Source organism: Serinus canaria, chromosome W (assembly GCF_022539315.1).
Source record: "Serinus canaria isolate serCan28SL12 chromosome W, serCan2020, whole genome shotgun sequence".
NCBI classification, from domain to species: Eukaryota; Metazoa; Chordata; class Aves; order Passeriformes; family Fringillidae; genus Serinus; species Serinus canaria.
In genome coordinates, this window is record NC_066342.1 from 12,916,506 (window position 1) to 12,942,509 (window position 26,004).

The 26,004-nt window shown below is 42.4% G+C and overlaps 1 protein-coding gene across 2 annotated transcripts in view; it reads right to left on the reverse strand.

Annotated features, from left to right (window-relative positions):
• LOC103824904 (creatine kinase S-type, mitochondrial) overlaps nt 1-25,544 on the reverse strand; it is a 43,169-nt gene extending 17,625 nt beyond the window's left edge. The window contains exons 1-4 of one of the 2 annotated variants that reach the window (XM_050986407.1): nt 25,499-25,544; nt 5,134-5,324; nt 1,506-1,704; nt 38-133 (exon numbers count right to left, since the gene is read on the reverse strand). In XM_050986407.1, the coding sequence (XP_050842364.1) occupies nt 38-133; nt 1,506-1,704; nt 5,134-5,285 (447 nt within the window). In that variant the 5' untranslated portion in view covers nt 5,286-5,324; nt 25,499-25,544. The remainder of the gene's footprint in view (nt 1-37; nt 134-1,505; nt 1,705-5,133; nt 5,325-25,498) is intronic. The other variant, XM_009100208.4, reaches the window with a different exon arrangement.
• Nucleotides 25,545-26,004: the final 460 nt, after the last annotated feature.

Below are 26,004 nucleotides of genomic sequence, written 5' to 3' on the forward strand. Positions count from 1 at the left end.
GAATTTTGATTTCCTCATTATTTTATTGAAATCCTACCTTAGATGCATCCAGGTCTGTGTGATGCTTCATTGTGCATGGATCATAGCCATTATGTCTCACTTTAATGACAGGATCAAAAATCTCAGCAAATACCTATGGAGTCAAGAGAATCTACAAAAAGTCTTCACTATCATAGAAACACTTTATTGCACTAACTTCAGTCCCAAGGGAAATCCCTGGTACAGGCTCCTGGATGATAGCCATGGATGTCAGCAAGTGCTGACTGGGGTAAATATAAAGGGAATTGTGTGGTTTGTATCTTTGAAAATGTGTCCGAAAAAATTACCTCTCAAAATCAATTTTCAATAGATCTATTGTTTATGTAGCAGATGGTAACTGCCAGTAGTTTGCCATGAGTTTTGCAATTGCTCTGAGTTTCTCCTGTACATCTTAGAAGCAGAACATGGAATTTCACCCTCTGTCTCCTAACAATAAATTGGGAGATTATTGGTGGTGGATTTCAGTCATTTTGACCTAAACAGTGCTCTATAGTGGTTGCTCACCTTCACAACAAAAATTGTACCTTACTTTAGTTGCAAGCTTATTCTAGTTACTATATGTGATGGCAACCAGATAAAATTTCAGGATTTATTAGCAACTAAAATACATGTTCAGTCTCCAGGCAGCTTCTGCCCTGTTCTTAGGTCATTTGAGAATACCTGTCTTCACTGCCATTGACTACTGGTGCTACTTAGAACCATTTAGCACAGGTATGTCAACACTGATCACAATCACACCTTCATTCTGTTGTGCAGCAATAACTCTAGCAGAGCTTTTCAAGGCAGTCACTATGCCTAAATAAGTAAAACAAATCACAGAAGCTGGTAGTCCCAGAATACCAGATGTCTTCTTCCATGTTGAGCAGCCTAGCATTTGAGATACTCTTAAGAGATTATATAATAATATACTATTGTATGGTAGACTGAAGGAAGCAGATCACATAGGTCAATAAAAACAAGGATTTTCTTCTTTTTTATATAATAATACTGTCTTTGGCTTTTGTCATGGTCCACTAGTTACGGCTTAAAGATGCCCAGCACTTCACAGAAGCCATTTTCTTTTCAGTTCTGACACAGTTGTTTTACAGTGTAATTTATATATTACCTTTATTTTCATGTCTCCTGCTGTTTTTCCATAAACTATGTTTAGTATTAGGAAAGAGAGCAGCTGTTGGAGGCAAATACAGGATTGCTCCCAAGCAACCCTATTTTATTGACTTGGACTGCAGTAGAGAGGGCTCCTTTAGCAATGCCTCATATTTGCTGCTTTTCCTAATGTAGAATAGCATTCAAATCCTCATTAAGAGTAGGGAAAATGTACATGATCTGCCACATATATATTCTCTGGGGCATAATTTTTCTTAGAAGTCCATATTTGACTAAGAATATGTGTTCATATAATGAGGTCTTGTGAAATATACCATACAAACTGAAAAAAATACAATAGTATTGTGAAAATTCTTTACCTCATAGGATTCTTCATCACCTGCAACCATGCCCACAGTTTTAATGAAAGGATGGCCAGGATTGTCAACCCCGGTTTGGATACACTGGTCTAGGGTGTAGCCATTGGGAGTCATCTTGTCCCTTAGCCTGGCATAAATTGCTGGTGTGAGGCATTCAGCCATGCAGTTGTTATGTTTGCGGAGATCAGGATAGTCTGCACTGAAGAGAAAAAAACATAATAAGCACTTAATATGATAGCTTTAAACAGTAATCCTTGCTAGTTTAAGAAACTACTTAAGCGATCGGGAAATATGGAATACACAGCATAGCTGAAAAATATAATTAGTTCTTGGTTTATACATATATTCAGTTTATGTGGCAAGATTTTTCTAGTGGAGGCGCTGCAGGAATGGCTTCTATGAAAAGAAATCAAGAGCTGCCTCCATGCTCAGAGACAGTTTCAGTGGGCTCCAAAATGGACCCCACCACTGGCCAAGGCTGTGCCAATCAGTGAAGCTGGTGGCGTTTCTGTGATAATATATTTAAGAAAGGGTAAAAGACACTGCATAGTAGTTGTGAGAGAGAAAAGTAAGAAAAAATGTGAGAAAAACAACCCTTCAGACATCAAGGTCAGTGAAGAAGGAGGGAGAGGAGGTGCTTCAGGTGCCACAGTAGAGATTCCCCTGCAGCCTGTGGTGATGACCATGGTGAGGCAAGCTAAACCCCTGCAGCCTATGAAGGATCCCATGCCAGAGGAGAATGATGTGCCATGAGGGAAGCTGCAGCCCATGGTGAGCCAATGATACAGCAGGCTCCTAGCAGGAACTGTGTCCCATGGAGAGTAGACCATGCAGGAGCAGGTTTTCTGGCAGGAACTGTGGTCTGTAGAGGACCCATGCAGGAGCAGTTCTTAAAGAACTGCAGTTTGCTCTTCGGAGGGATTCACACTGAAGTTCACTGTCATGGTTTGAAACTGGCCAAATGCCAGGCACCTAAGAAAGTCACTCACTCAGCCTCCCCTGCCACAGCTGGGCAGAGGAGAGAAAAAAAATTTAATGAAGGGTTCATGAGTTGAGATAAGGACTGGGAGAAAACACCCCAAGGGCAAAACAGGCTCGGCTTGGAGGTGCAAAGTGAATTTATTGCTAACAAAATCAGAGGAGGATAATGAGAAGTAAAATAAGCCCTTAAGAACACCTTTTCTTCTCCCAACCTCCCTTCCTACCGACAGCGCAAGGAGACAAGGAGTATGGGTTTGGGTCAGTTCATCACCCGAGGTTTTCTTCCACTGCTCAGGGAAAGGAGTCCTTCCCCTGCTATGTTGTGGGGTCCCTCCCATGGGAGACAGTTCTGCATAAACTTCTCCAGCATGGGTCCACTCTCACAAGCAGCAGTCCTACTGCACCTGCTGCAACGTAAGTCCCTCCAAGGACAAATAGTCCTCCCAAAACTGTTGCAGTGTGGATCACTCTTCCACGAGGTGCAGTCCTTCAAAGACAGGCTGCTCCAGCTTGGAAGCAGCCCCCCCCCCCCTCCCCTCTCCACTGGGTCTCCCACTGGATCACAGCCTCCTCTAGGCATCCTCCCACTCTGGCCTGGGCACCTGCCCCCCGGGCTCTGAGTGGATCTCTGCATCCCCTGTGAATCCCCAGAATCCCCATGGGCTGCAGGGGGACAGCCTGCTTCACCATGGTCATCACCATGGCCTGCAGAGGAATCTCGGCTCTGGTGCCTGGAGCACCTTTTCCCTCTCCTTCTCCACTGACCTTGGTGTCACCATGTTGTTTTCCCTCACATGTTCTCACCTCCTCATGTTCTCTGGCTAGGAAAAAGACTGTGCCCCCACTTTGTTTGGAATTTCTTCTTAAATATGTTATTACAGAGGCGTTACCAGCGTCTCTAATTGGCCCAGGTATGGCCAGCGGCATGTCCATCTTCAGAGCCATCAGGGATTGACTCTGCCGGACATGGTGGAAGCTTCTAGCAGGTTCTCACAGAAACTGCCTCTGTGGCCCCTCTGCTACCAAAAAACAGGCCATGCAAAACCAACACATTCATGAAGGACTGTACCCCGTGGGAGGAAACCCACTCTGGATCAGGGGAACAGGGTGAGGAGGAGGGAGTGGCAGAGACAAAGTGTTATGAGCTGATCAGAACCCCCATTCCTCATCCCTGCCTATGCCGCTTGGGGAGGAGGAGGTAGAAGAGTTAGGAGTGAAGTCAAGCCTGGGAAGAAGGGGAGTGGGGGGGACATATGAATTTAGTTTTGTTTTTATTTCTCAATATCATACTCTGTTACAACTAATTGGCAAGTTTTAAAATTATTCTTCTCCGAGTCAAGTCTGTTTTGCCTGTGATGATAATTGGCCACCAATCTCTTTGTCTTTATCTCTACCCACAAGGTTTTTAAACTTATTTTCTCCTCCTGTCTTGCTAACGAGGGGGAGTAAGAGAGTGGCTGTGTGGGTGTATGGCAGCCAGACCAAGATAACCCATCACAATACATTGCACTGAAATATAGGAAGGGAGGTATATTGAAGTCACACAAAGTACTCCACACTGCACTGCTGGGCAACCCCACTAACAGACAATAGCAGTTTTCTGTTACTTGGAGCAACCAGACAAATGAATCCTTGAAAGTGTATTAAAGCCTATCAAATCTCTGCTAAGATACTTACTGAGAATTAAAAGCCCTCTAACATTGTTTTGTTCAAGTAGGAATTTAATTATGTTTAACTCAATAAGAGCTCTCATTCTGAACTGAGATATTCTTGCAGCTTTGTGGACATCAGTGTAACTGTCTGATCTATTTCAGCTAGGAATCTATTTAACAATATTTGGGGTTGTCTTAATGGTTTATTTACCAAAAGCTGTACAATATAATAAAGCAGAGAAAATGAAGATTATATACTTTTAGAAAGCATTTTTGTGAGTCAGAACACATTTACCTTGTTTTGATAGCACTTTGCTTTATGCACAACCCCATTACTTTTATGAGAGTTTATTTGAACTAAGATGCTATTTGCCATGGGAAAAAAAAATCTGTCAAAGCCTGGTCCTTTTTTGGGGTGTTTTGTCTTTTCACAAATATGGCCAGCAAAGTCAGCATACATATTTGTAGTTAGTTTCTAAATATCAACCAACTAGGTTTTAAACAGGATTAGGAATATTTCAAGTACAGTAGTTATAGAAGATATTTCTTTACAACTTGTATAATTAAAATACTTTTATGCTTCCTAATAGAATCTATGCAACCAGACAGTCCAATAGACACTGAAAGCATTCAAGAGCTGACAAGATAAAATAAGGACTGATTTGGTGCTTTGCCAAAAAATTGAACCATTTTTCAGGCTTGTAATTGTTTGGCAATGATTTTGTAAGCATGTTGATATGATCTAACATCCCTATTTTCTGTCCTTGAAGGCCATTGTCAGTGCTATCTAAAACTGGGGTTATTAATAAAGGATGCTGGGTTTTATGTTGACAGTTAACAATCCATATGCAGACAAATAGATGGTGTGTTTGAGTGAGGGAATAGGTGCTCTGCAGCTTTAATGGAGATCCTCCTTCCCCAAAGAGTTAAACGCTATGCCTAGTTCAGTTAGCTGGGCCCTATGCTCAGGTGACTAGTAAACCCAAAGAGCTTACCTTGGAGGGAAGAGTTTTCGTTTTTCTTGAACAGTAGCTTTAACATTTTGCTTATTGAAGAGGTACCCAGCAGTTAGGATCCCTGTACCTGCTGCTGCAAAGGATGCAGCAGTTGCATGGCCAGCCAGGAGACGACAGAATGTGCTAGCCATTTGTCTTGGAAGGATACAATTTCTAAAAGAGAAGGCAACCTGAAATCAACACAGAAGACCTCATGCAATGCAAATGAAAAATAAACCCTCACTTTTAAATGTAGTCCAATAAATGAAGCAATAATTTTAATTGTTGGTTTGAATTGAAACAGTGCATCAAGAAAAATGGCTAGAATTTACTGTATTTCTATATATATATATATACCTCTGGTAGACTTGGAAATCAATTGATTTTTAGTGCTATATTGAGCACACAATTCTAAACCCAACACCCAGAGTATTTTAATTGTGTTAATGATTTAGGGCCATAATTGAATGCTTTAGCTTGCTTCATAGTAAAAATGTATTACACAGAGGTGTCTTTCCGCTGACCAAAAAGGTGCAATATTGGAGTAAAAAATGGCAGACAAAAATATATAAAGTAGAAGGAGCATTTTGGGGAAAGGGATAAGAGCAAAGGAGGTTGAAATCATATGGAGGTTATGAATATTTAATATATAATCAATTTTCTAATGCTGATTGTAGTTTGCATGAATTTATGGCATGGAGTGGGGAAGGCATCCTGCAAAGTCAGAAGTATGAGTTCTATATTTTTATTGAAAATGTTTCCAGGTAACTCTAAGTGGCTGTCCAGTCAAAAAGGTCAGATGTGGCAGGATATGGCATTAGGTAGGTGCTAAGTTTCAGTGCTATCACCTACAGAAACTCACGTGCCTTTTCATACTAGCCTGACCTGTTAAACACTGTGCTTTTTTTCCATATGAACAAAGTTGAAGTAGGCCAGAACTCATCAGCCTGAAAAAGAGACAGTTTGGAGGAGGAATGGGGTAAGGACCTAAGAATCCTGAGTGGCATGGGAAACATGGATAGAGATCAACTCTTCATTGCCTTTTCCAATATAAGAATACAGTCCAATAAAGGCAATTAGTGGGACAAACATTCAAAACAAAGGTAGGTGACTCTTTATGCAATCTCACAGAATCACAGAATATGCTGAGTTGGAAGGGACCCACAAGGGTCATCGACTCCAAATCCTGGCTGTGCACAGGATCATCCCCAAGAGTCACACACCATGTGCTTGAGAGCATTGCCCAAATGCTTCTTGAACTCTGTCACACTTGATGCTGTGACCACCTCCCTGGGGTGCCTGTTCCAGTGCCCAACACTCCTCTGGGTGAAGAACCTTTAATATCTAACCTAAACCTCTCCTGACACAACTTCAAGCCATTTCCTTGGGTCCTGTCACTAAGCACCACAGAGAAGAGATCAGTGTCTGCCCCTCCTCTTCCCCTCATGAGGAAGTCATAGAGTGCAGTTAGATCTTTCCTCAGTCTCTTCTTCTCCAGGCTGAACAGACCAAGCAGCCTCAGCTGTTCCTCCTAAGGCTTCCCCTCAAGACCCTTCACCATCTTTGTTGCCCTCCTTTGGACACTCTCCTCTTCTCAAAGGATACCGTATATGCAAGACATTCACATAGGTTCAACAGGAGACTGAACAAGTACATGGAAGAAATGCATTGTGGGCTTTAAACAGACACATGAAAACAGGAAGTATACAATCATCTTTCAGAACAACAAATATGACTAAAGAAAGCAAAGTAAGATGACATCTTCAAGCCACAAGGTGTCACTTAGCAGAGGCACATTATAAGTAGCATTTTCTGGATCAGTGTGGAAAGATGGCTGGGTGTAATATTAGAGGAAACTGAGAAGCTATATTCACATCCTAACAGAAGGTAGTACAGAAATTATAGGGTAATATACAGTTGCTGCTCCCTTGGTGGAATGTGGTTGACATGCTCAAGACCCATTCCACAATAATTCCCCATACCCACAATCTGCAACCATAGCACCTGCTAAGGGTGATGGAACAGAGGCTGGAGTGGAAACACTGCAGCCAGGCTCCATTGAAATCCTTGCAGTGAGGGGAACTCAATTATACTTTGCAGCTGATAAACCACATGGCACTTGTCAACCAAGGGAGACAGAAGATGTCTTGCTGCCAAGCCAACAACTGTGGTAAAATCGTTCTCCTCAGATGAACTTGGTCAATTATAGCCTACTTATAATGTTAGAACGCACCTCCATCACAAAGTTACCCACCTCCAAGGTACAACCACTCCTCACTGGAAATGTGCTCTATATTTTTTTGACTGTATCTTTAAAAGTGAAGTGTGAGAATTTTACACCAATCAGTAACAAAGGTATGCATGACTAGAGTCACTCAAGCTCCACCTAAACACAAAGAAATAGCATAAAAGTAAGTCAAGAATGGGGGGGAAGTTAAGGAAGACTCCATCATAACTGCTGGGATCAGTCAATGGGCTGAACCTGTGTTTTCTCCCATAAGGATGCCTGTTGGGTAAGAACCATATTCTATGTGCACTGAATACTTTTACTGGGGATTTGAGCTTGTCTGTATGTTGCTTTGAATATGTTTTTGCAGTTAGAAACTATCACTGGCAATCCTTGAACCTTAACCTGTCACAATTTTATATTAATAAAGAGTGTTATTCTGTGAACTGTTAGTGTGAGTCCTTCATGGGCGCTGGCAATCACCGGCAGCAGGGAATATACTTGAATACAATGGAAGGCCCACTGAAGGGTCATAAATTGGGAAGACATGCTAAGGGGTCTCCCTTATCCTGTTGGCATATTTCCCTGAATAAATCAGTTGAACTGCCCTCCAATCCAGCAGGACTGCTCAGTGAAGGGTCCCCATAAGGGGATGCTGACAGACTGGTCAGGCACAAGGGTCTCGGCTTTCCTGGGGCACTGACAGATGTCACATTCACATTTTCTGAAAAATCCCTTTGCCCAGGATTTTTCTCCTGGGAAGCTGAGAAGCCTCAGAGAAAAAGGAAAACAATTTTATCTCATTTGCTTCTCCTCTGTTTTGCTCATGTGGAATGTGTTTGGAGATTGTTTACCACAGGTGACTGTTTCATTGGGTTTTTAGTGTGAGTGTTTTGACCCAATGGCCAATCAGTCACGAGTTTTCATTATCTTTTTAGCATTCTGGAAGTATCCTTTCTGTATTCATTAGTACGGTTTAGTATAGCATTCTTTTATACAATTTAGTATCATAAAATAATAAATTAGCCTTCAGAGAAAATGGAGTCAGATTCATCACTCCTTCCTCCCTTCCATGGGGGTCCCAGCAAATACAATAGACAGACACTAAATTTTAATGATCAAGTAAATCTCCCAACACTAAGGGTTGGGGAAATCTCCCTTTTTCATATGACAATCAGTCTTGAAGTACAAAACTAGGATTATGTTTGTCTCTCAAGAAATGGTGATCTTTCATTCTTCAAGACAAAGAGAGAATCTCTTTTGCATTTATACTGCATGTACTACGTACTGCACAAAACTTTAAAATAAGAATGAACATACACGATTTCAAATTTAGAGGCCTTGCTGCAATTCAATAATTTTCTTAGTTTGAGGAGTAGGGTGGTGGAGGGAAGGCTCTTTTAAAGATGAAAATGTGTAGAGCTTGCCTCATGACATGATCCTATAAAATTCCTGTAGTATGTATTTTCATTGAGCTAGGGAAGAAAAGAGATAGCTGATTAGAGTGAGGAAGTCATGGTGGGCAACATTGCTCTGGGAAGATAATCCAGGAAGATACTTATCAGGAATTTGCATGGTCTGTTAATTATTCCCAGCAGTATGTTCCCGGTGCAGCTATGGTTTTGAGATTATGTCTAGAGTACAGGAGATCTCAGCGTCTAACAGAGAAAATGGCCCATTCTATAAAAGACTGAAGAAAAGAATGCATATTTTTTTCTTCCTCAAAAGAGAATGCATTTTTTTCTTCCTCAGAATCTGACTTGCAAAGCAATATCTACTTTGTACTTCAGTCACATATGGCAGATGAGAAACATAGGAGATGTGTTTCAGATTTCATAGAATTGTATAATACTAGGTATGTCAAGGATCTTCTGGTCCAACTTTTCTTGGAAAAAGCAAGGTCTAGACCAGATGGCCCAGCACCCTGCCCAGCTAAATTGTAAAAGTATCCAATGTTGGAGAATCCACCACTTCCCGGGGGAAATTCTTCCAAGAGCTGAATGTTCTTACTGTGTACAAATTTCTTCTTGTGTCCAATCAGAATCTCTCCAGGAGTAACTTGTATCCATTACCCCTTGTCTTTTACATGTGACTCTTTGTAAAAAGAGTCTCCATCTTCTTTGTAGCCACCCTTTAAATACTGGAACATGGTAATAAGGTGTCCCCTAAGCCTTCTCAGGGCTGAACCAACCCAGTTCTCAGCCTTTCCTCATATGGCAGATTTCCCACTCATTTGATCATCTTTTTGTCCCTTTTGTGGACTCTCTCTGTCTTGTCCACATCTTTTGTGTAGCAGGGACCAAAACTGGACACAGTATTCCTGGCATGGTACTCAGAAGACTGGGATAATGACTTCGTCATCTCTACTGGTTGATTCAAGCCAGAATTCTGTTGACTTTCTCTGCCACAGCAGCACACTGTTCACTCATATTGAGCTTTTAGTCCACCAGGATCCTTAGGTCCTTTTCCATAGAGCTGCTCTCCAGCTAGGTAGATCCCAGCCTGTGCTGCACTCCTGGATTATGTTTTCCCCCATGCAAGACCTTACACTTGTCCTTGTTGAACTTCATAAGGTTCTTGTCAGTCCACTCTTTCAGCCTATCCAGGTCTTCCTACAGGGTGGCTCTCCCTTATGAGGTGCCTACTTCCCCACTCAGTTTGGTATCATTGGCAAACACTTGATCCCATAATTATTCAAATCACTTATGAAGATATTAAACAGCATTGGGCCCAATATCCATTCCTGATGCACCCCACTTGTGACAGGTTGCCAATTTGAAAAGGAACTATTTGCCACAACCCTCTGGGTGTTGTCTGTCAGCCAGTCCCCCATCCACCATACAAACAATTTGTCTAGACCATAATGCATCAATTTCTCTAAAAAGAGTCTATGTGAAACTGTATAAAAAGTCTTGGAGAAATCCAGATAGGTGGCATCCATTGCTCATCCCATATCAACCAAGCAGGTTACTTTGTCGTAGAAGATGATCAGGTTTGTCAAACAGGATTTGTTCCAGGGACTGAAGTAAGACTGATGGGCCTATAATTTCCTAGATCCTCCTTTAAGCCCTTCTTGTAGATGAGGGTGACATTACCTGTAGCAGCCACAGGGCCTGCAAGGTCTCCCTGGCGGTCAGTTGCCTAAGATAAGAAATGCCTAGTCATGATGACTGGACCAAAGAAGCCCCTCTTCCCTCTTCGGACCCTTGTCATCTCTCTGTAAGGCCATAGGTCATATTCGCCTCTACCCTTATATTGGACTGTTTCCCAAAACCCCTATACCCTATATAAACACCCACTTCTGCTCTGTTCAGCAGAAGAGCTGTCACTGTCACCCTTTGCAGAAGCTGCCAATAAAGACACATTTGTGGAACCTCATACAGCTCTTCTACTCTCTCATCTCTGTGTCTGCCGAGGCACTTAGTAAGCAAAGAGCTGAAATCACTAAAGAGCTGAATTCACCCAAGAGCTGATCTTACTTAAGAGCTGAGCTGCTTGCTAAGATTGCCTGCAGCTGGGAGCCTGCCTGAGGGACCTGGACGGGTTGTGCTTAGCTGGACTTCCCTATCTGGACACCTGCGGCAGCCGGGGTCAGACAGACCCTGAAAACCCCCAAACCGTAAAAATTAGCCTTCTTCTAGTTTTATGACACATCCCCTGATCTCCATGAGTTCTCAAACATCATGAAGAGTGGCCCCACAATGGCATCAGACATCTTTAACACCCTTGGGTGGATATTTTCAGAGCTCATTGATTTGCAGGGACCAAGTGTCACTTGTGCTCTGTCGGGGTCTCTCTCTCTAGCTGGTCAGAGTGACCCCGAGAAAAGTTCGAAAGTTTCTTTTTTCAGCCCGTCGCTTGAAGGAGTCAGAGCTCTTCATTTCTTCAGTCTCAAGGTTGTTTATTGCATCTTATCTATAAAATTCTTTCTCCCTGTCCAGCCGAGATCCGAGATCTGTTCGGCAGGACAGTCAGAGGCACTCCGCCCACCCCCAGGGAGGTGTTATCTTTATATACTACAAACTACGTGTACAATGTTTACAGTTATTTTCCAATACCTATCATCTATATTAGACTGTGGGTTTCTACTCTAGACCAATCTAAAAGTGCCAACATCACCAGTCAAGATGGGGGTAGAGAAGAAGAAAAAGAAAGGCCAGACAAGCCCAAATCCCTCCATTTTGTCCCCAGAAACCCCTATACCAAAAATCCTAAAACCTACATTTACACTCTGTAATTATTTTATTATTACACTATTTACACTATTGTGGCTTTTATCTCTTTCTATGAAGGTGACAATTTGCTCCGTGGTTCCTAATCGAACCCACTGGTGTTCTGGGCTGTGTGCCAGGGTCTCCGAGCCCCCTGGCAAGGGTCCCAGGAAACTCCAGACTCCCAGAGGGATGTCCTGAGTTCCGACAGTGCGCTGGGGTCGGGGCAGGAACAGGCGAGAGGCAGGATAGTAGCAAAGGCGAGGAAGGACTTTATTCAAAAGAACTGTGCAGTTTTTATAGAGTGGTACGATAGATTCTCTTCTATTGGCTAACTAACAGAAAAATCTTTCTCACGCACTGTCCTTGAGAGGAACAGAAAAATAAAGTAGAAAAACAGCACCTGCAAATTGTTTATAGTCAACGGTTATCACATCTTTCCAGCTCCCTAAAATTTCTCACAAGCTGCTGTGAGAAACACTTGCTGTTTCTCTCTCCCTGTCCCATGGCATCCACAACCAAGTTCCTGTAATAGTTCACACACCAACTCTTCCTTCACTGATGGTGGGTCTGTGTTTGCATCAGCCTGGACTTCTTTTACCAAGTCCTGGAGCAGCACAGTGCTAGTAAAGACAGAGATTAAGAAAGTTTTGAGAACCTCTGCTTTTTCTTAATTGTTGGTGATTAATTCACATCTCTTTAACAGTGGACCAATATTTTCCATCTGTTTCTGCTTGTTGGTTATGTACCTGAAGAACCCTTTCTTGTGTTTTTTTGACATATCTGGCTGATTTTAATTCTAACTGCATCTCTACTCACCCTGGCAATGCTCTTGTAATTCTCAGTGTGTATGTGCCTGCTTTTCCATCTCTGGTATCCTTCACTTTTGGTTTTGAGCAGACTCAGAAGCTTACAGTTAAGCTAAGAGAGTCTCTTGCTCCACCTACTTCCCTTACCTTTACAGGGGATTAACTGTCTTTGTGCTTCCAGGAGACCGTTCCTGAAAAACTCTGAGCACTTGCTGGCTCCTTTATCCTCCATGGAAGCTTCCCACAGAATCCCTCCCAAATGAGCTCTGAGTGAGCTGAAGACTGCTTTTCTAAAATCTAAAACCTTTGTCTTAGTACTAACTTTCAGCATGCTCAGCTGGATCCCAAACTCCATAATACTGTGATCACTACAGCCAAGGCTATCACTTCATTCCTGGTTGGCACATCTAACATTTCTATGAGGAAGCAGTTCTTTATGCATTCCAGGAATTTGATGCATGGCTGTAGGAATGTGCCCCCTGTTGACGGAGTAGCAAAATTATCCTTTGTCTCCCAGAAGTTTCTCTCCTCAATTAGGTAAAAAGACATCTCATAGGACCTTGGGGACGTCACTTCAAACTTAAGGATAGCTAATTGGACAGAAGCCAAAAAGTCCCGCCTAAGCAATTAACTAGAAAAAGAAGACAACAAAGGAACTGATTGCTTTTGTGAGGTCTTTTACCAGGAGCAAAAGTATCTTGTCCCGGCTCGGTTTTTCTCTGTAAAGAGCTTTGTTATTTTGCCTTTTATTAAAACTCTTGTGTTTCCAACACTACCACAGAAGCCATCCTGCTGATTTTATGCCATCTGAGGTGACTGAGCTATCTCGGGTGTGATGTAGATCTCTAAGAGCTTATAAGATCTGGCTCAAGGAGACCCATACATCAGATGGCATGTGAGTTGCTGTATTGTTTTTCCAAGAAATGTCAGGATAGCTGAAATCATCCATAAAAAACAGGTTCTGTTGGGCCAAAGCTTGCTGAAGTGACCCAAATATTGCTCTGTTGGTCTTAGAATCTTGGTTTGGAGGTCAGTAGTAGATGTCTAGTGTAAGATCCCCCTACAGAAACAACTCTTCTCATCTTGACTCAGAGGCATTCCATAAGTCTTCCACAGATGTAGTTTACTTTTATACATTCAAGGTTCTCCCTGATATTGAGCAAGACTCCTCCTCTACTTCCCTGCCTGTTTTATGAAACAGCCTATACCCATCCATTGTGACCCTCCAGTCATGTGAGTCGTCCCACCATGTTTCAATTATTCTTATGATATTGTAACTTTCTAACGGGATGCAGAGCTCCAGTTCCTCCTGTTTGTTCCCCAGGCTACATGCATTGGTATACATACATTGGAGGTGGTTGGTCGTCTGGTTCTCATCTTGGGAGGCAGCTAGACAGATGGATCCCATTCCTCCCAAATAGGCTATAGTCATTGAAGAGTGTCCCATCATAAAAGTCAAAACCTTCACAAGGGTGTTAAAAATGGCCATATAATATTTGCTATATTCTCTATATATAGAGAACATGATTTTTAAGCTACCTCTGTGCTCTTTGGCCGTTCGCCAAAAGCACCCCAGTGCTGGATTACTTATTTGTCCTTCTTTTATACTTTATTAAACTTTTAAAAATTCCAAAGAGTGAACTCTGTTTTTCACAACGCCACCAACCACAAGGCTAGAAGTTGATTTTACTTCTACATCTATTTCTGGCTGTAATCCTAAAATGGAGGAAAAGATAACTTGGGCACCAATACCTTTTGCTTGCACCCCCAGGGCTCTGTAGTCTTCCCCCATTCTGCCCAGGTTCCATCTTGCAGTGTTAAGCTATAGTGTTAACTATGCGTCTTGGTTTAAGATAATTTAAAGAGCTGGACAATAAAATGAGGTACCTCCCCTTAGTTTCAAGTTGAAACCAATAATTTTCCACTAATAAGGAAAAACAAAATGCAAGTAGATATGAGGGAAAACATAACAGTTTACTAGCAAGCAAAACAGCATCAGGAAAATGGCATCAGCTGTCTCCCTCAAGATGGTGGGCTGCAGTCCACCGCATGGTCCGGGAGACAAAGGGAAAAAGATGGTGGACAAATAAAACAACACCCTCCCGGGAAGATAGGACCTTACAGAGCAGTTCTACTGGCAGATGAAGAATTGCCTGCGCATGTGGGGTAAGCTCTGCCTCTCGCTGCTTCCTCCTGCCACCTGCTGGACTGCACCGGTGTTGGTGCTGCTGTCATACACGCTAGGGGTGTGTTGGGGGGAGAAGAACTGGTCTGTCGGGACCGACACAGGGTGGCCTGGCCCCAGGGACTGGCTCAAGCTTTGCACTGTCAATAGGGTTTGCAAAATTCACTCTGAAACAGTTTCTCATTGCAAAATGCAGTTTTTCTGAGTTGCTACTGTTGCAAACCCAGAAGCCCGCCTGAAACAACCCCCTCTGAGACAGAGCCTCTGGCTTCAAAAGCCACCAGGCAAAGGAGGAAGTCAGCTTGGGTGCCCTGACCTTTTAAAGGGACCGGCATTGCCCGGCTGCCCCACAATTCTGGTTCTGGCCGAGCCACTGGGCCTTAAACAGTAACAGTTCTTGGACACAGATAGATATGGAATACAATAACATTTTGGGTTACCTAGGACATTATGCTCATCTGATATTTGGGTCCTACATTACTGTTGTCTCAGTACTCCAAGCACCATCTCATGAAGACAGTCATTATAGATACATATTATAATATTGGCTTTTCACAAATATTAAAATGGATGCTATATGTGTAATGTTAAAGTAACTTTGCTATAAAGGTATCATTTTTATTTATGTTATTAAATAGACATAGTAGTGAAATAGCTGATATAGTTATGCTTGTGGCAATTGAACTGTCTGCTTGTTTGGGATAATATCCAATTAACATATGATGAGGACTCCTGCTACTGATATGCCAACTATCAACACTTACCATCAGTTGAAAGTATGGACCAAAGCCCAAAACTGAAGGTGATGATAAGAATGGACTAAAACTACAGCCAAGAAATACGCATGCTCTGAAAAGGCAGACCAAGGAGGAGCCATGCTAAACAGTTCTTGGAACATGCAAACTAGTTTGTGGAAAACTTTAAATATGCATAATTGTTTATGAATATGCAACAGGCTGATGCAATAGAAATGGTATATAAATGGTGCTTCCAAAATAGCAGGTGTGCTCTTGGCAGAATGCCAAGCACCCAGCCATTAAAAGCTTTGCTTTATTGTCTTTGTCTTCTATTGTCCTTTATTAAACTTTTAAATTTTACCAGGAGAGTGAACCTTGTTTTTCACAGTCACCAACTACACCTTTACCCTTTTTCTCCTCAGAGACATAACTTGAGGAGGTGCACTAGGAAGCTTAGCTGCCTACTGGGGTTAAACCCCAATCCATCTGTCTGTCCCTCAAATTCATCTCTCTCCAATTTAGAGGCAAGAATGTGATAGGAGACTGTGTCAAAGGCCATACAGATGTCCAGATATTTGATATCTGTATCTCTTCCCTTGTCTGCTGGTGCAGTCACTCCATCATATAAGGGTACTAGAAGAGTCAGTCATGATTTGCCCATGGTGAAGCTATGTTGGCTGTCTCTAATCACTTTCCTGACTTCCATACAGCTTCAGCCTAACTTCCAGGAAGATCTGCTGCATTATGTTCCCAGGCACAGAGGTGAGGCTGACAGGTCTGTAGTTCCCAGTCCTCTTTTTTAACCTTTTTAAAAATGGGTGAAATGTTTCTCTTTTTCCAGTCACCTGGGACTTCCCCTGACTGCCAGGACTTTTCAAATATCATGGAGAGTGTCTTTGCAACTACATCTGCCAGTTCCCTCAGAACTCTGGGAAGCATCTTGTTGAGGGCCATGGACTTGTGTGTGTTCAAGTTTCTCAGGTGGTCTCAAACTTGATCTTCTCTTACAGTTGGAGGGACTTCATTCCCCCAGTCTCTGCCTTGAGATGCATTCACTTGAGAGGTATGGGAAGAGAGATTACCATTGAAGGCTGAGGCAAAAATTTATTGAGTACCTCAGCCTTTTCCTTGTCCGTTGTTACCAGTTTGCAAGCCATGTTTGTCAGAGGGGGTACACTTTCTTTGGCCTTCCTTTTCTGGCTGATATACCTGTAGAAGCCCTTATTATTCTTTGTGTCCCTTGACAATTTCAGCTGCTCCTTGACCATCCTGACCCCATCCCTATACAACTGGGAAAAGCTCCCATACTCTTCCAAGGATACCTGTCCCTGCTTCCACTGCCTGTGCATTTCTTTCTTGCTCTTTAGTTTGACCAGCTGTCAGAGACTGGCAAAGATGTCGTGACATTTTGTGATGCTTGGAATGCCTCTGTGTGTGCACAGTTTCACAGCAGGTCCTATTGACTAACTCTTTGAACAGCTGGAAGTTTGCTTTCCTGAAATTAAGGGTCTTGACTTTACTCTTTGCCTAACCCATATACCTCAGGACTGCGAACTCTAACAGCACATGATCACTGTAGCCCAGGCTGCCTCCAATCCTGATGTTACCAATTAGCTCACTTTTGTTGGTGACCATCAAGCCCAGTATTTCATCCCCTCTGGTAAGTCTGTCTATTACCTGGCTTACAAAGTGATCCTTGATATACTCCAGGAGTCTCCTGGATTGCTTTCAGCTCGGTGTGATACTTCTCTGACAGATGTTGGGGTGGTTGAAATCCCCCAGGAGGACAAGAGCCTGCAAACACAATGCCTCCTGTAGCTGGAGCAAGAAGGCTTCATTAATAGGCTCCCCTTGATGGGGTGGTCTGTAGTAAACACCAACCATAGGGTTCCCTTTGTTGCTTTGGTCTCTAATTCTTACCCATAAGCTTTCAATTTGCCCATGGCTATTCTTCAAAGAGAGCTTTTCACAATTGTTGGGAAGGATGAAAGTTTGACAAGAAAGTCTCACAGATATGTATGCTTAGCAGAAAGATTTTTAAATGTGGAGTCTGATGAAGGAATAGAGTTGGAAGCAAGTTTTGATATAGAAGAAAAGAATTGCTGAGCCAGTCTTACTGGATAACCAAGGAGGCAAATGGTTAGTTAGAAGGGGTTTTTATGACTTATAGCAAAGGATAAACCCACCCCAAACAAGAAGATGTTTTTACCAAGCAAGAAGATAGCACAGGCAAACAAGCCTGCTGATGTGGCAAGTAGAAAAAAGGTCTCAGAATTTTCCACTGCAAGAAAACTGAAAAACAACTTCTAGCTTAAACTGTAATGTACTAACTTATAGTGTTTGGAGAATAGTAACATGAATATGGTAATTAAAGTAGTTATGATAGGCTATAGATAATAGTTAAGGTATAGATTGATTCTACTGTATTAAGATGCTAAGTAAAGAAAAGTATATAATGCATTGTAACCAAAACCAAAGGGTCTCCAGGCCTGCCTGCAGCTGGAGCTGACAGCTGTAGGCACAGGCTCTGTCGCCCATGACCCTGGACTGCTGTAACCTCGTGGATGGAATAAACTGCATTTTGGAGAGCTGCCTGGAGTCCCAAATCCCTCATTTCGGCTCTTCCACACAATCTATCAATTTTTTGACATAGAGGACAACGCCTCTACCCCTCCTTCCTTGCCTGTCCCTTCTGGAAAGCCTGTCACCATTGGTAGTTGGCAATAGCACACCAGTCATGGTATTCATCCCACCAAGTTTCAGTAATGGCCATCAAAGGAGAAGGTGAGTTGAGTCAGTTAGCAGAAGTGAAAACCATTCAACTGGCCCTAGAGATTACTGAACAAAAGTGGAGAGTATTCTCTCTCCTAACTCATGGATGGTAGGAAATGTACTATGAGGTTGGTTACAGCAGTAGAAGATGACCAATTGGCAGCACAGACGCAAACCCATCTGGGCTGATGCATTGTAGTAGTACATTGCTGTCCAGGTAGAGAAACTTGCTTTAAAGGTACGTCATGTATAGATGCTCATGTGCCTAAGAACTGAGCTACTGAAGAACATCGACACAACAAACAGGTAGAAAAGGTTGTAAAATTGAAGTGGCTCAGATGGACCTGGACTGGGAGTATAAGGATGAGTCATTTGTAGTTCAGTGGGTCCATGCAATATCTGCACATCTAGGAAGAAATGCAACATACACATCCAGGGATGGGCATGAACACTGAAGACATCACACAGGTTTTCCATGAAAGCAAAACATGCACCATAATCAAGCAAGCCAAGTAAAGTCTCTCTGGTATAGGGAACGGTGGCTACAATATCAGTATGGGGAGGCCATGGAAGATCAATTATATCACACTGCCATGAATCCACCAAGGCAAGCACTGCATGATTACCATGGTGGAGGCGATCAGAGGAGGGTTCAAAACACTCTGTAACTAATATCACTGCTTGAAACACCATCCTGATCCTTGTAAAGCACGTTCTGTGACAGCACAGCATCCCAGAAGGAATCAAGTCAGACAAGAGGTCTCATTTCCAAAACAACTTCATGAGCACCTGGCCAAGAAACATGGGAATGATCATAGTTTCATAGAATAGTTTGGGTTGGAAGGGACCTTGAAAGGTCATCTTGTCCAACCCCCCTGCACTGGGAAAGGACATCTTCAACTAGATCAGGTTGCTAAGAGCCCTGTCTGACCTGACCTTGAGTTTTTCCAGGGATAGGGCATCTACCACCTCTCTGGGCAACCTGTTCCAGTATTTTGCCAAACAGGATTGTATGTACTACATTCCCTCTCATGAACCAGGTTCTGAAAACACTGAAGGATACAATGGACTAGTAAAGACTGTACTGAAAGCAATAAGTGCTGGAACATAGAAGCATTGGGATGCAAATTTATCAGAAGCCACTTGGCTGGTTAATACCAGAGAATCAAATAACTGACCTGGCCCTGCCCAAACAAAACTCCTATGTGCTGTAGAAGGACATAAGGTCCCTGTAGTACATGTAGAGAACTGGATGGGAAAGATATGGACCTGAACAGCTGACAAAGACTGACCAAAGGGATATTCCATGCCATACAACATCATGCTCAGCAATAAAAACTGAGGGGAGGAGAGATTTGGAAGGTAGCCATTGCCTGAAGACTAGCTGGGCATGTCTACTTGTGAAAAGGGGTGAGTGATTGCCTTTGCATCACTCTTTTTTTTCCCTCCTCTTTCCTTTGCTTATTAAACTATCTTTATCTCAACCCTCAACCCATTAATTTTCTCATTTTCCTCTTCCTGTTCCTTCCTCTGTCCCAGTGGTCTGGGAGAGTGAATGAGCTGCTGTGTGGTGCTTAGCTGCTGGCCAGGGTTAACCCACCAGTCTGCTAATTGGTTTATAACTGCATCAGTCTGTAGAAATGAGTTCTTTCAATGCACCACAAGCTACATAGATGTTTGCACTTTATTTAAAACATATAGGACTGAACTGCATCTTTACTAAGTATAAAGTTTAGTAATTTTATTTTATATATTTGATGGACACATTTAGGATTGTAGCAAGAGACCACAACTGTATGTCACTCAGATGATACTCCCATAGTAATGAGTGTTTTTCCCAAGCATTACACGCAGCTTTTTTTTAATTAATTGTATGATGTCAGGGATTTCAGCACCTAACCTACTTTGCACACTGTATTAGAAATATTCAGGGAAATTATCTAAAATGAACTGTTTCAGTGTAAGACTTGAATCTAGAGCACTGTATATATTCTATATGCAGATAAGCAAAAGTTAACACATCAGGAAACACAACAGTCCAGAGTAAATAAATGAGAACTGGTGTTTCACAGTGTGGAAATATAAATTGGAATGCTAACTCAGATCCAAAGATTAAGACATCATTGATGTTATTGCAGGCTGATGAGAAGAATAGCAGAAAGAGAATGCCAGCTAGAAAGAAGCAGGAGCTTTTCAAATACCATAGCAGGTCACAGAGATACAAAAAAACGTACTTTGTGCACTGCTATACCAGTCTGTGCTGCAACTGGGAGAGTACACCTGTGTTTACTGCACATGGCATCACTGTTGGGTTTGGCTTGCCAACTGTCCAATACAAGTGGCTTGCAAGAATACCAGTCATAATGTGATGGTCTTAATCAAGTCATTAGATATTCTGCTTTTCCTTACCACTGCCTGGAGTGATTGTCCCATACCCCACACAGTTGTGCTCTGTTGTCACCCAGAGCCTATAATATTTCTGTTTTTCTTTCCATTGCAGATGGCAGATACAAGCTTCAGCAGTACCCACAATTGTGTATCTGTTAATTGCTGAATGTGGAGGGTAAGATATACATGTATCAGCTGGTATCCAGCACCAGGTGGTTTTCCTGTGGGTCAGATGAAGGGATTATTCTCATGTTGGCCAAGTGTGATGCAAGACATTTTGATGACTCCTGGGATTTGAATCTAACTTACAGTTTTATAAAATGCTTGGACAACTAGCCTTATACATTTTGCCTTTATTATGTCATTCTGCTCACAATTTGGCTACTGGATTTGCCTCATGATAACTAGTTACTACATCTTTTGTATCCCTCCAGGACTATGCATTCCTTTGGCTCAAGCACAGCTCAATAGTTCTGAGAGTGGAATTTGTCACTGGTAATAAGTCCTTTAAAGTTTTATTTCAAAGGACATTTGTACTTGCATTATAACTTGAAGAAAGCAGAAATATTGTTCTACAGAATGAAGAAATAGAGAACAATTGGCTCAGTAACAGCTCCTATGTAATTTCCATGCAACAGGTTTACTCCTATGGTGAACAATTTTGATTAATTCCTTAAAAGCTATCTTGTGAATAAAGTTTATAGAGAGTGTTCATTTCATGTGTGAAATGATTAATTATGAGGGGATTAAATGCTATGGTGACTTCAAGTCACTAAGCCATACAACATATAGCATTAAGTGTCTGCAAAAACCAAGTTTTCTTCATAGCTGAACGCAGCAGGCCATGGGCCTACTAGGGCCCCGTGGAGGGCAGAGGCCTAAAGATAGGAAATGCCAAGTCATGGTGAATAGCTAGAAGCCCCTCTCTTCCGCCTTTCGGACCCCTGCTTATCTCTCTGTAAGCCCATAGGTCACTTCCCCTTAACCGCTGCTACTGGACAATTTCTGATCCCCCCATACCCTATATAATGGGCTGTTTTAGCCTGGTACTGTAGAAGAGTCGCCGCTGGAACTTCACAGAACATCCAATAAAGACATCGCTACAGAACGCCAGAACAGCCTTCTCCTCTTTCACCTTGTGTCTGCCGGCCTGCCTAGGCACTTAGCAAGCTAAGAGCTGGAATCACAAAGAGCTGATAATCACTAAAAGAGCTGATATCCCTTAAACTTGCTAAGGTTGCCAGCGGCTGAGAGCTGCTTGGGGATCCAGGCAGTCTGTTGCCTAAAGAATTGAGCTATCTGGCCCGTGCAGCCTGCTCGGGGGCAAATCTGCACCCAGCAGGAGTCCAAATTAGCTGAACACACTTATTACTGATCTCCCACCACATCAGCACTATAAAGAGTAAGCAAATTCAGAGCCAAATTGGATTTGCCTTTTCTAGAGCAATATTCAGGAATCTATGATTTTGAGTGAATTAGCAAAAGCAGTCTGAAAGGTCATGATCTTGGAGGTCATAGCCTTTTTTCTCTCCCCAGGATTTGTTCAGCTACCTGTAACCAGCCTTTAGAGCATTAATATTCTGTCAGGAGTGTATTATGTTTTAAAATTCTATTTATATATCCAAAACCTACCATACATAGAATGTGGAGACAAAATCCAGCCCCAAGACTGAGTAAATGTCACTGCAGAAATTGTTGGACTAGCTGATAAACAAACCAAAGGATTCCAAATATCATTTAAGGTGGAGCTGCTGAATCACAGGATGGGAGAAAAAAAAAATATGCTTCTGTTAGAGCATTGAACCACTTTTCCGTCTTCACAATGCATCTAGATTACAGACTTTGTTAAAGCAAATATAGGCTTCAAAAGAAATAATTTTTTTTTAGATCAGGTCCCATACCAGCTCAAAAAAGATGCCTTTTTTAGATTAATAACTTATAAAAATTCTATTGAACCAAAACTCCCCTTGCCATTCAGAATATTCTGAGTTAGAAGGGACCCACAAGGATCATCAAGTTTGAGGCTTAAGGGAATAGCCCAATGTCGTGGTTTAAGAGGAAATGAAGTTTTTTGTGATGGTGTGGGCAAGCCAATCGGTGTTCAGATTTAATATTGGCACCTGGTTTGTCCACTGAGGACATGGATACGCCTCTGAGAACACAGGGGTTAAAAGCTGTGATCTCCCAAAGGAACTTCCTCTTGGGAGTTCCGCTTGAGACTGAGCAGACCCCCCTGCCCGGCCGAGCTGTGCAGGGGGGGGGAGGGGAGCCATGTGGCCGGAGAGAGGTAGGCCAGGCCTGGGCCCAAGGGTGGAGGAGAACATCCCAAGGGCTTCGGGCATCCATCCTCCATTCCCCCCCCCCCCCCCCAGGAGAGAGGGAGAGAGAGACCGAGCCAGTGCCTGTGATAGTGGCCCGGCGTGAAGGAGAAGGGGGGGGGTGCCCAGCAGGGCAGCCAAGCGTAGGAGTCCTTGAAGTAAACCGGCAGAGAGCCTGGGACTTTTAACCCCTCTGAGGAAGATGGAACCTTGCTAATGCTGATCCTCCTGAAGTTGATGAGATTGAGAAGTGTTGAGATGAGGATGTTGAGAAGAATTCTAGGTGGGAGGAGATGATGGAGTGGCTTTGGGCTGGACTTTTCTTGTATAGCCACAGCAGAACCACTGGTGTTCCTGTGACACAGAGACTGCATTCTAGGGGGAGGCGATGGCTCAAAGCCAGGAGAGTGCAGTGATGTGGAGGAGTGTGAACAGAGACGACGGGTGAGGAGGGTGGTGGTGGTGCCCTCCACTTTGAAGGAGAGAGAAGAAGAAGATGATCTCTGTTCAAGAGACCCCTCGGCCCCAGGGGGTGAAATTTGGGGGGGACAGGTGTCCCAAAAGGAGAAGGACTGTGCTCTCTTTGGAACTGGACAAAGTATCCTTAAAATGAAAAACCCTAGAAGCAGCTCTGGTCCATGTGCAGTGGTGAGAGCACTGGACATGGAAAGAATGTGGCGCAAGAGGGACTCCTCTCTTCTCGAGGAACTGAGAATCGATTATCTAAAGGGTGGCAATGGAATTGGAAATTTGGTGGGGGGAAGAGGAAGAATTTGGAAGGTTTTCATCTTGTGTTCTATGTGTTTTGTGTGTCTTCCTTTGTAATTGTAGGTTAATAAATGTTTTTTCCCTTTTAACCTTAAGTTGGAGCCTGCTTTGCTCTGTCTCTGATCACATCTCACAGTGGGTGCCAGGGAAGGAGGTGATCTCGTGGGGGCACTGGCATTACGCCAGGCTCAAACGCTGACACCCATACAGGGATCAAACCCATGACCTTGGTGTTATTAGCATCATGCTTTAACCAACTGAGCTTCAGGACATTTGATTCATGCCTACAGCCTTGTTCAAACTGTTTCAGCAGTGTCATATTGCACAGTGATCCTGTGCTCTGCACAGAGGTGAAACCATTCCATCCATTTCAGAGACTGAATCATCATAAATGCACAAACAACTACTTTACCCTTTAAGGAACTTGCAGAACTACTACTTTTAATATAAACAAACTTTTTTTGCAATTAACCCTTTCCTTTCTTGAACTTATTTTAAAGAAAAAGTTGTCAGCTCTGTTTTCTTAGGTGGATATTAATGTAGTTGAACATAAATGATGATTATTCTTTATTTTATATTAGACTGCACATGTTACTTTAGCCAAGGATGGAAAGAATGTACAAGGGTTACAGACTGACTGGTGACATTTCTAGAAATAGAACTAGTTTAAATATTTGAATCATGTCATGGGTATATTTAGTACCACACCATGTGATCCTGAGTGACATTTTAGAGGAATAGCAGAGTCATGCCTGAAGTTCACAGAGACACATAAACAACATATCTGCAAATTTTAAACTATTTAGCTGTCTAATGGTGATACTGTACTGAGCAGAACTTTCCATGTGGTGGAGAAATGAGTAAGAAGACACTGGTCTTTTATATTTGAGAAATAATTCCTTTGAGTCATCCTCAGCTTGATCCAGAATCCACAGAACCCAGTGCAAATTTTTCTCTGCCCTTCTACAGCAGTTGTGGGCATCTTAGAAACATCTGCAAGAAATGTCATAAATGACTAAATGCCTGATATGTCATTTTTAGATGCCTATAAACCAGTTTACATTGCTCTTGGTCTGCTATATCACTCTACAAGGTCAGAGGAGAAGATCTAAATCAAAACATTAAATCTCATAAAACAATATTGGTGGGGTTTTTTTCAGTTTCTCATAGCTCAGCCCGAGCAAGAAGTGACCCTTTCTGACTGATCTCTGTTTAATTTAAAAATCTCCACAGTGCATAAATAATGTTAGAGCAGACATCATGCTAAGTATGTCTTAATCATAGCATGGAATGCCTCTAGGAAAAATAAACTAAAATTCAGTTTTCTTTTCTCCTTGTAATTCCAGAGGTAAGTGAACCAGTATAAAAATCAAAGCCTCTTTTTTAAAAGAATCAACTAAAAAATTCAAAATTCCTTACTATGAAAGAAGGAGAGAAGGAAAAGACTGTGATTCCTAAAAGGTCACACAACTACTCTTCAGTCACAACACTCTTTTTGATTTCTACCAGATAAAGATCTAGTCTATTAAATTTGACCTGGTGAGATTTAGAACCCCAAGTTCTCTTGCTGAATCCAGTGAAAGGTGTTGGTAGTGCTTGCCTTATTGAATAAGTCAACCACTATTTTACAATGTAAAAACCTAATCCTAACAGTGCTGATAGTTATAAGCTCTCCAATAACTTCCCAAAATAAAGATGCTTTCTCTGAACCTCTGCAAAGGAACTTATATTTCCCCTTATTTAAATTGTTATTTAAGGGTTGACATTTGAAACCGCTTCACAGTGGGCTGAGGTTTTTCTACACTAAGTAGTTATCCAAATCAATAAATTATAACAAATTTACACCACATCCTGTGGTGCTTTCAATTAATTTTTACTAAGCCTTGTATTTGAAATACCACCATTTGAGTTACCTCAAATAAGATAAGAAATGGAGTTAGTTAAACTGACCTTGAAGCTGAAGGTAGACACGTCCTGCTAGATGCAGTGAGCCCAGAGTGTAAAAGGAATAACAAGTTTGTGTGCTCATGGGATTCCAGGTAATATGAGAACTGGAAAGGAGGAGACAGAAGGGAAAGTAATTGCTGCAGTGGCCAATCCTCAGTTATGTCAATGACATTGCTCATACAAGGGTGCCCTTGAGGACATAAATAGCATGCGGCAAAAGGGGACCATTGAAGAGAATCACAGAATATGCTGAGTTGGAAGGGATCCACAAGGATCATCGAGTCCAATGCCTGGCTGTGCACAGGATCATCCCCAAGAGTCACACCATGTGCCTGAGAGTATTGTCCAAATACTTCTTGAACTCTGACAGGTTTGGTGCCATGACCACCTCCCTGGGGTGCCTGTTCCAGTGCCTAACACTCCTCTGGGTGAAGAACCTTTATCTAATATCCAACCTAAACCTCTCCTGACACAACTTCAGGTTATTCCCCTGGGTCCTGTCACTAAGC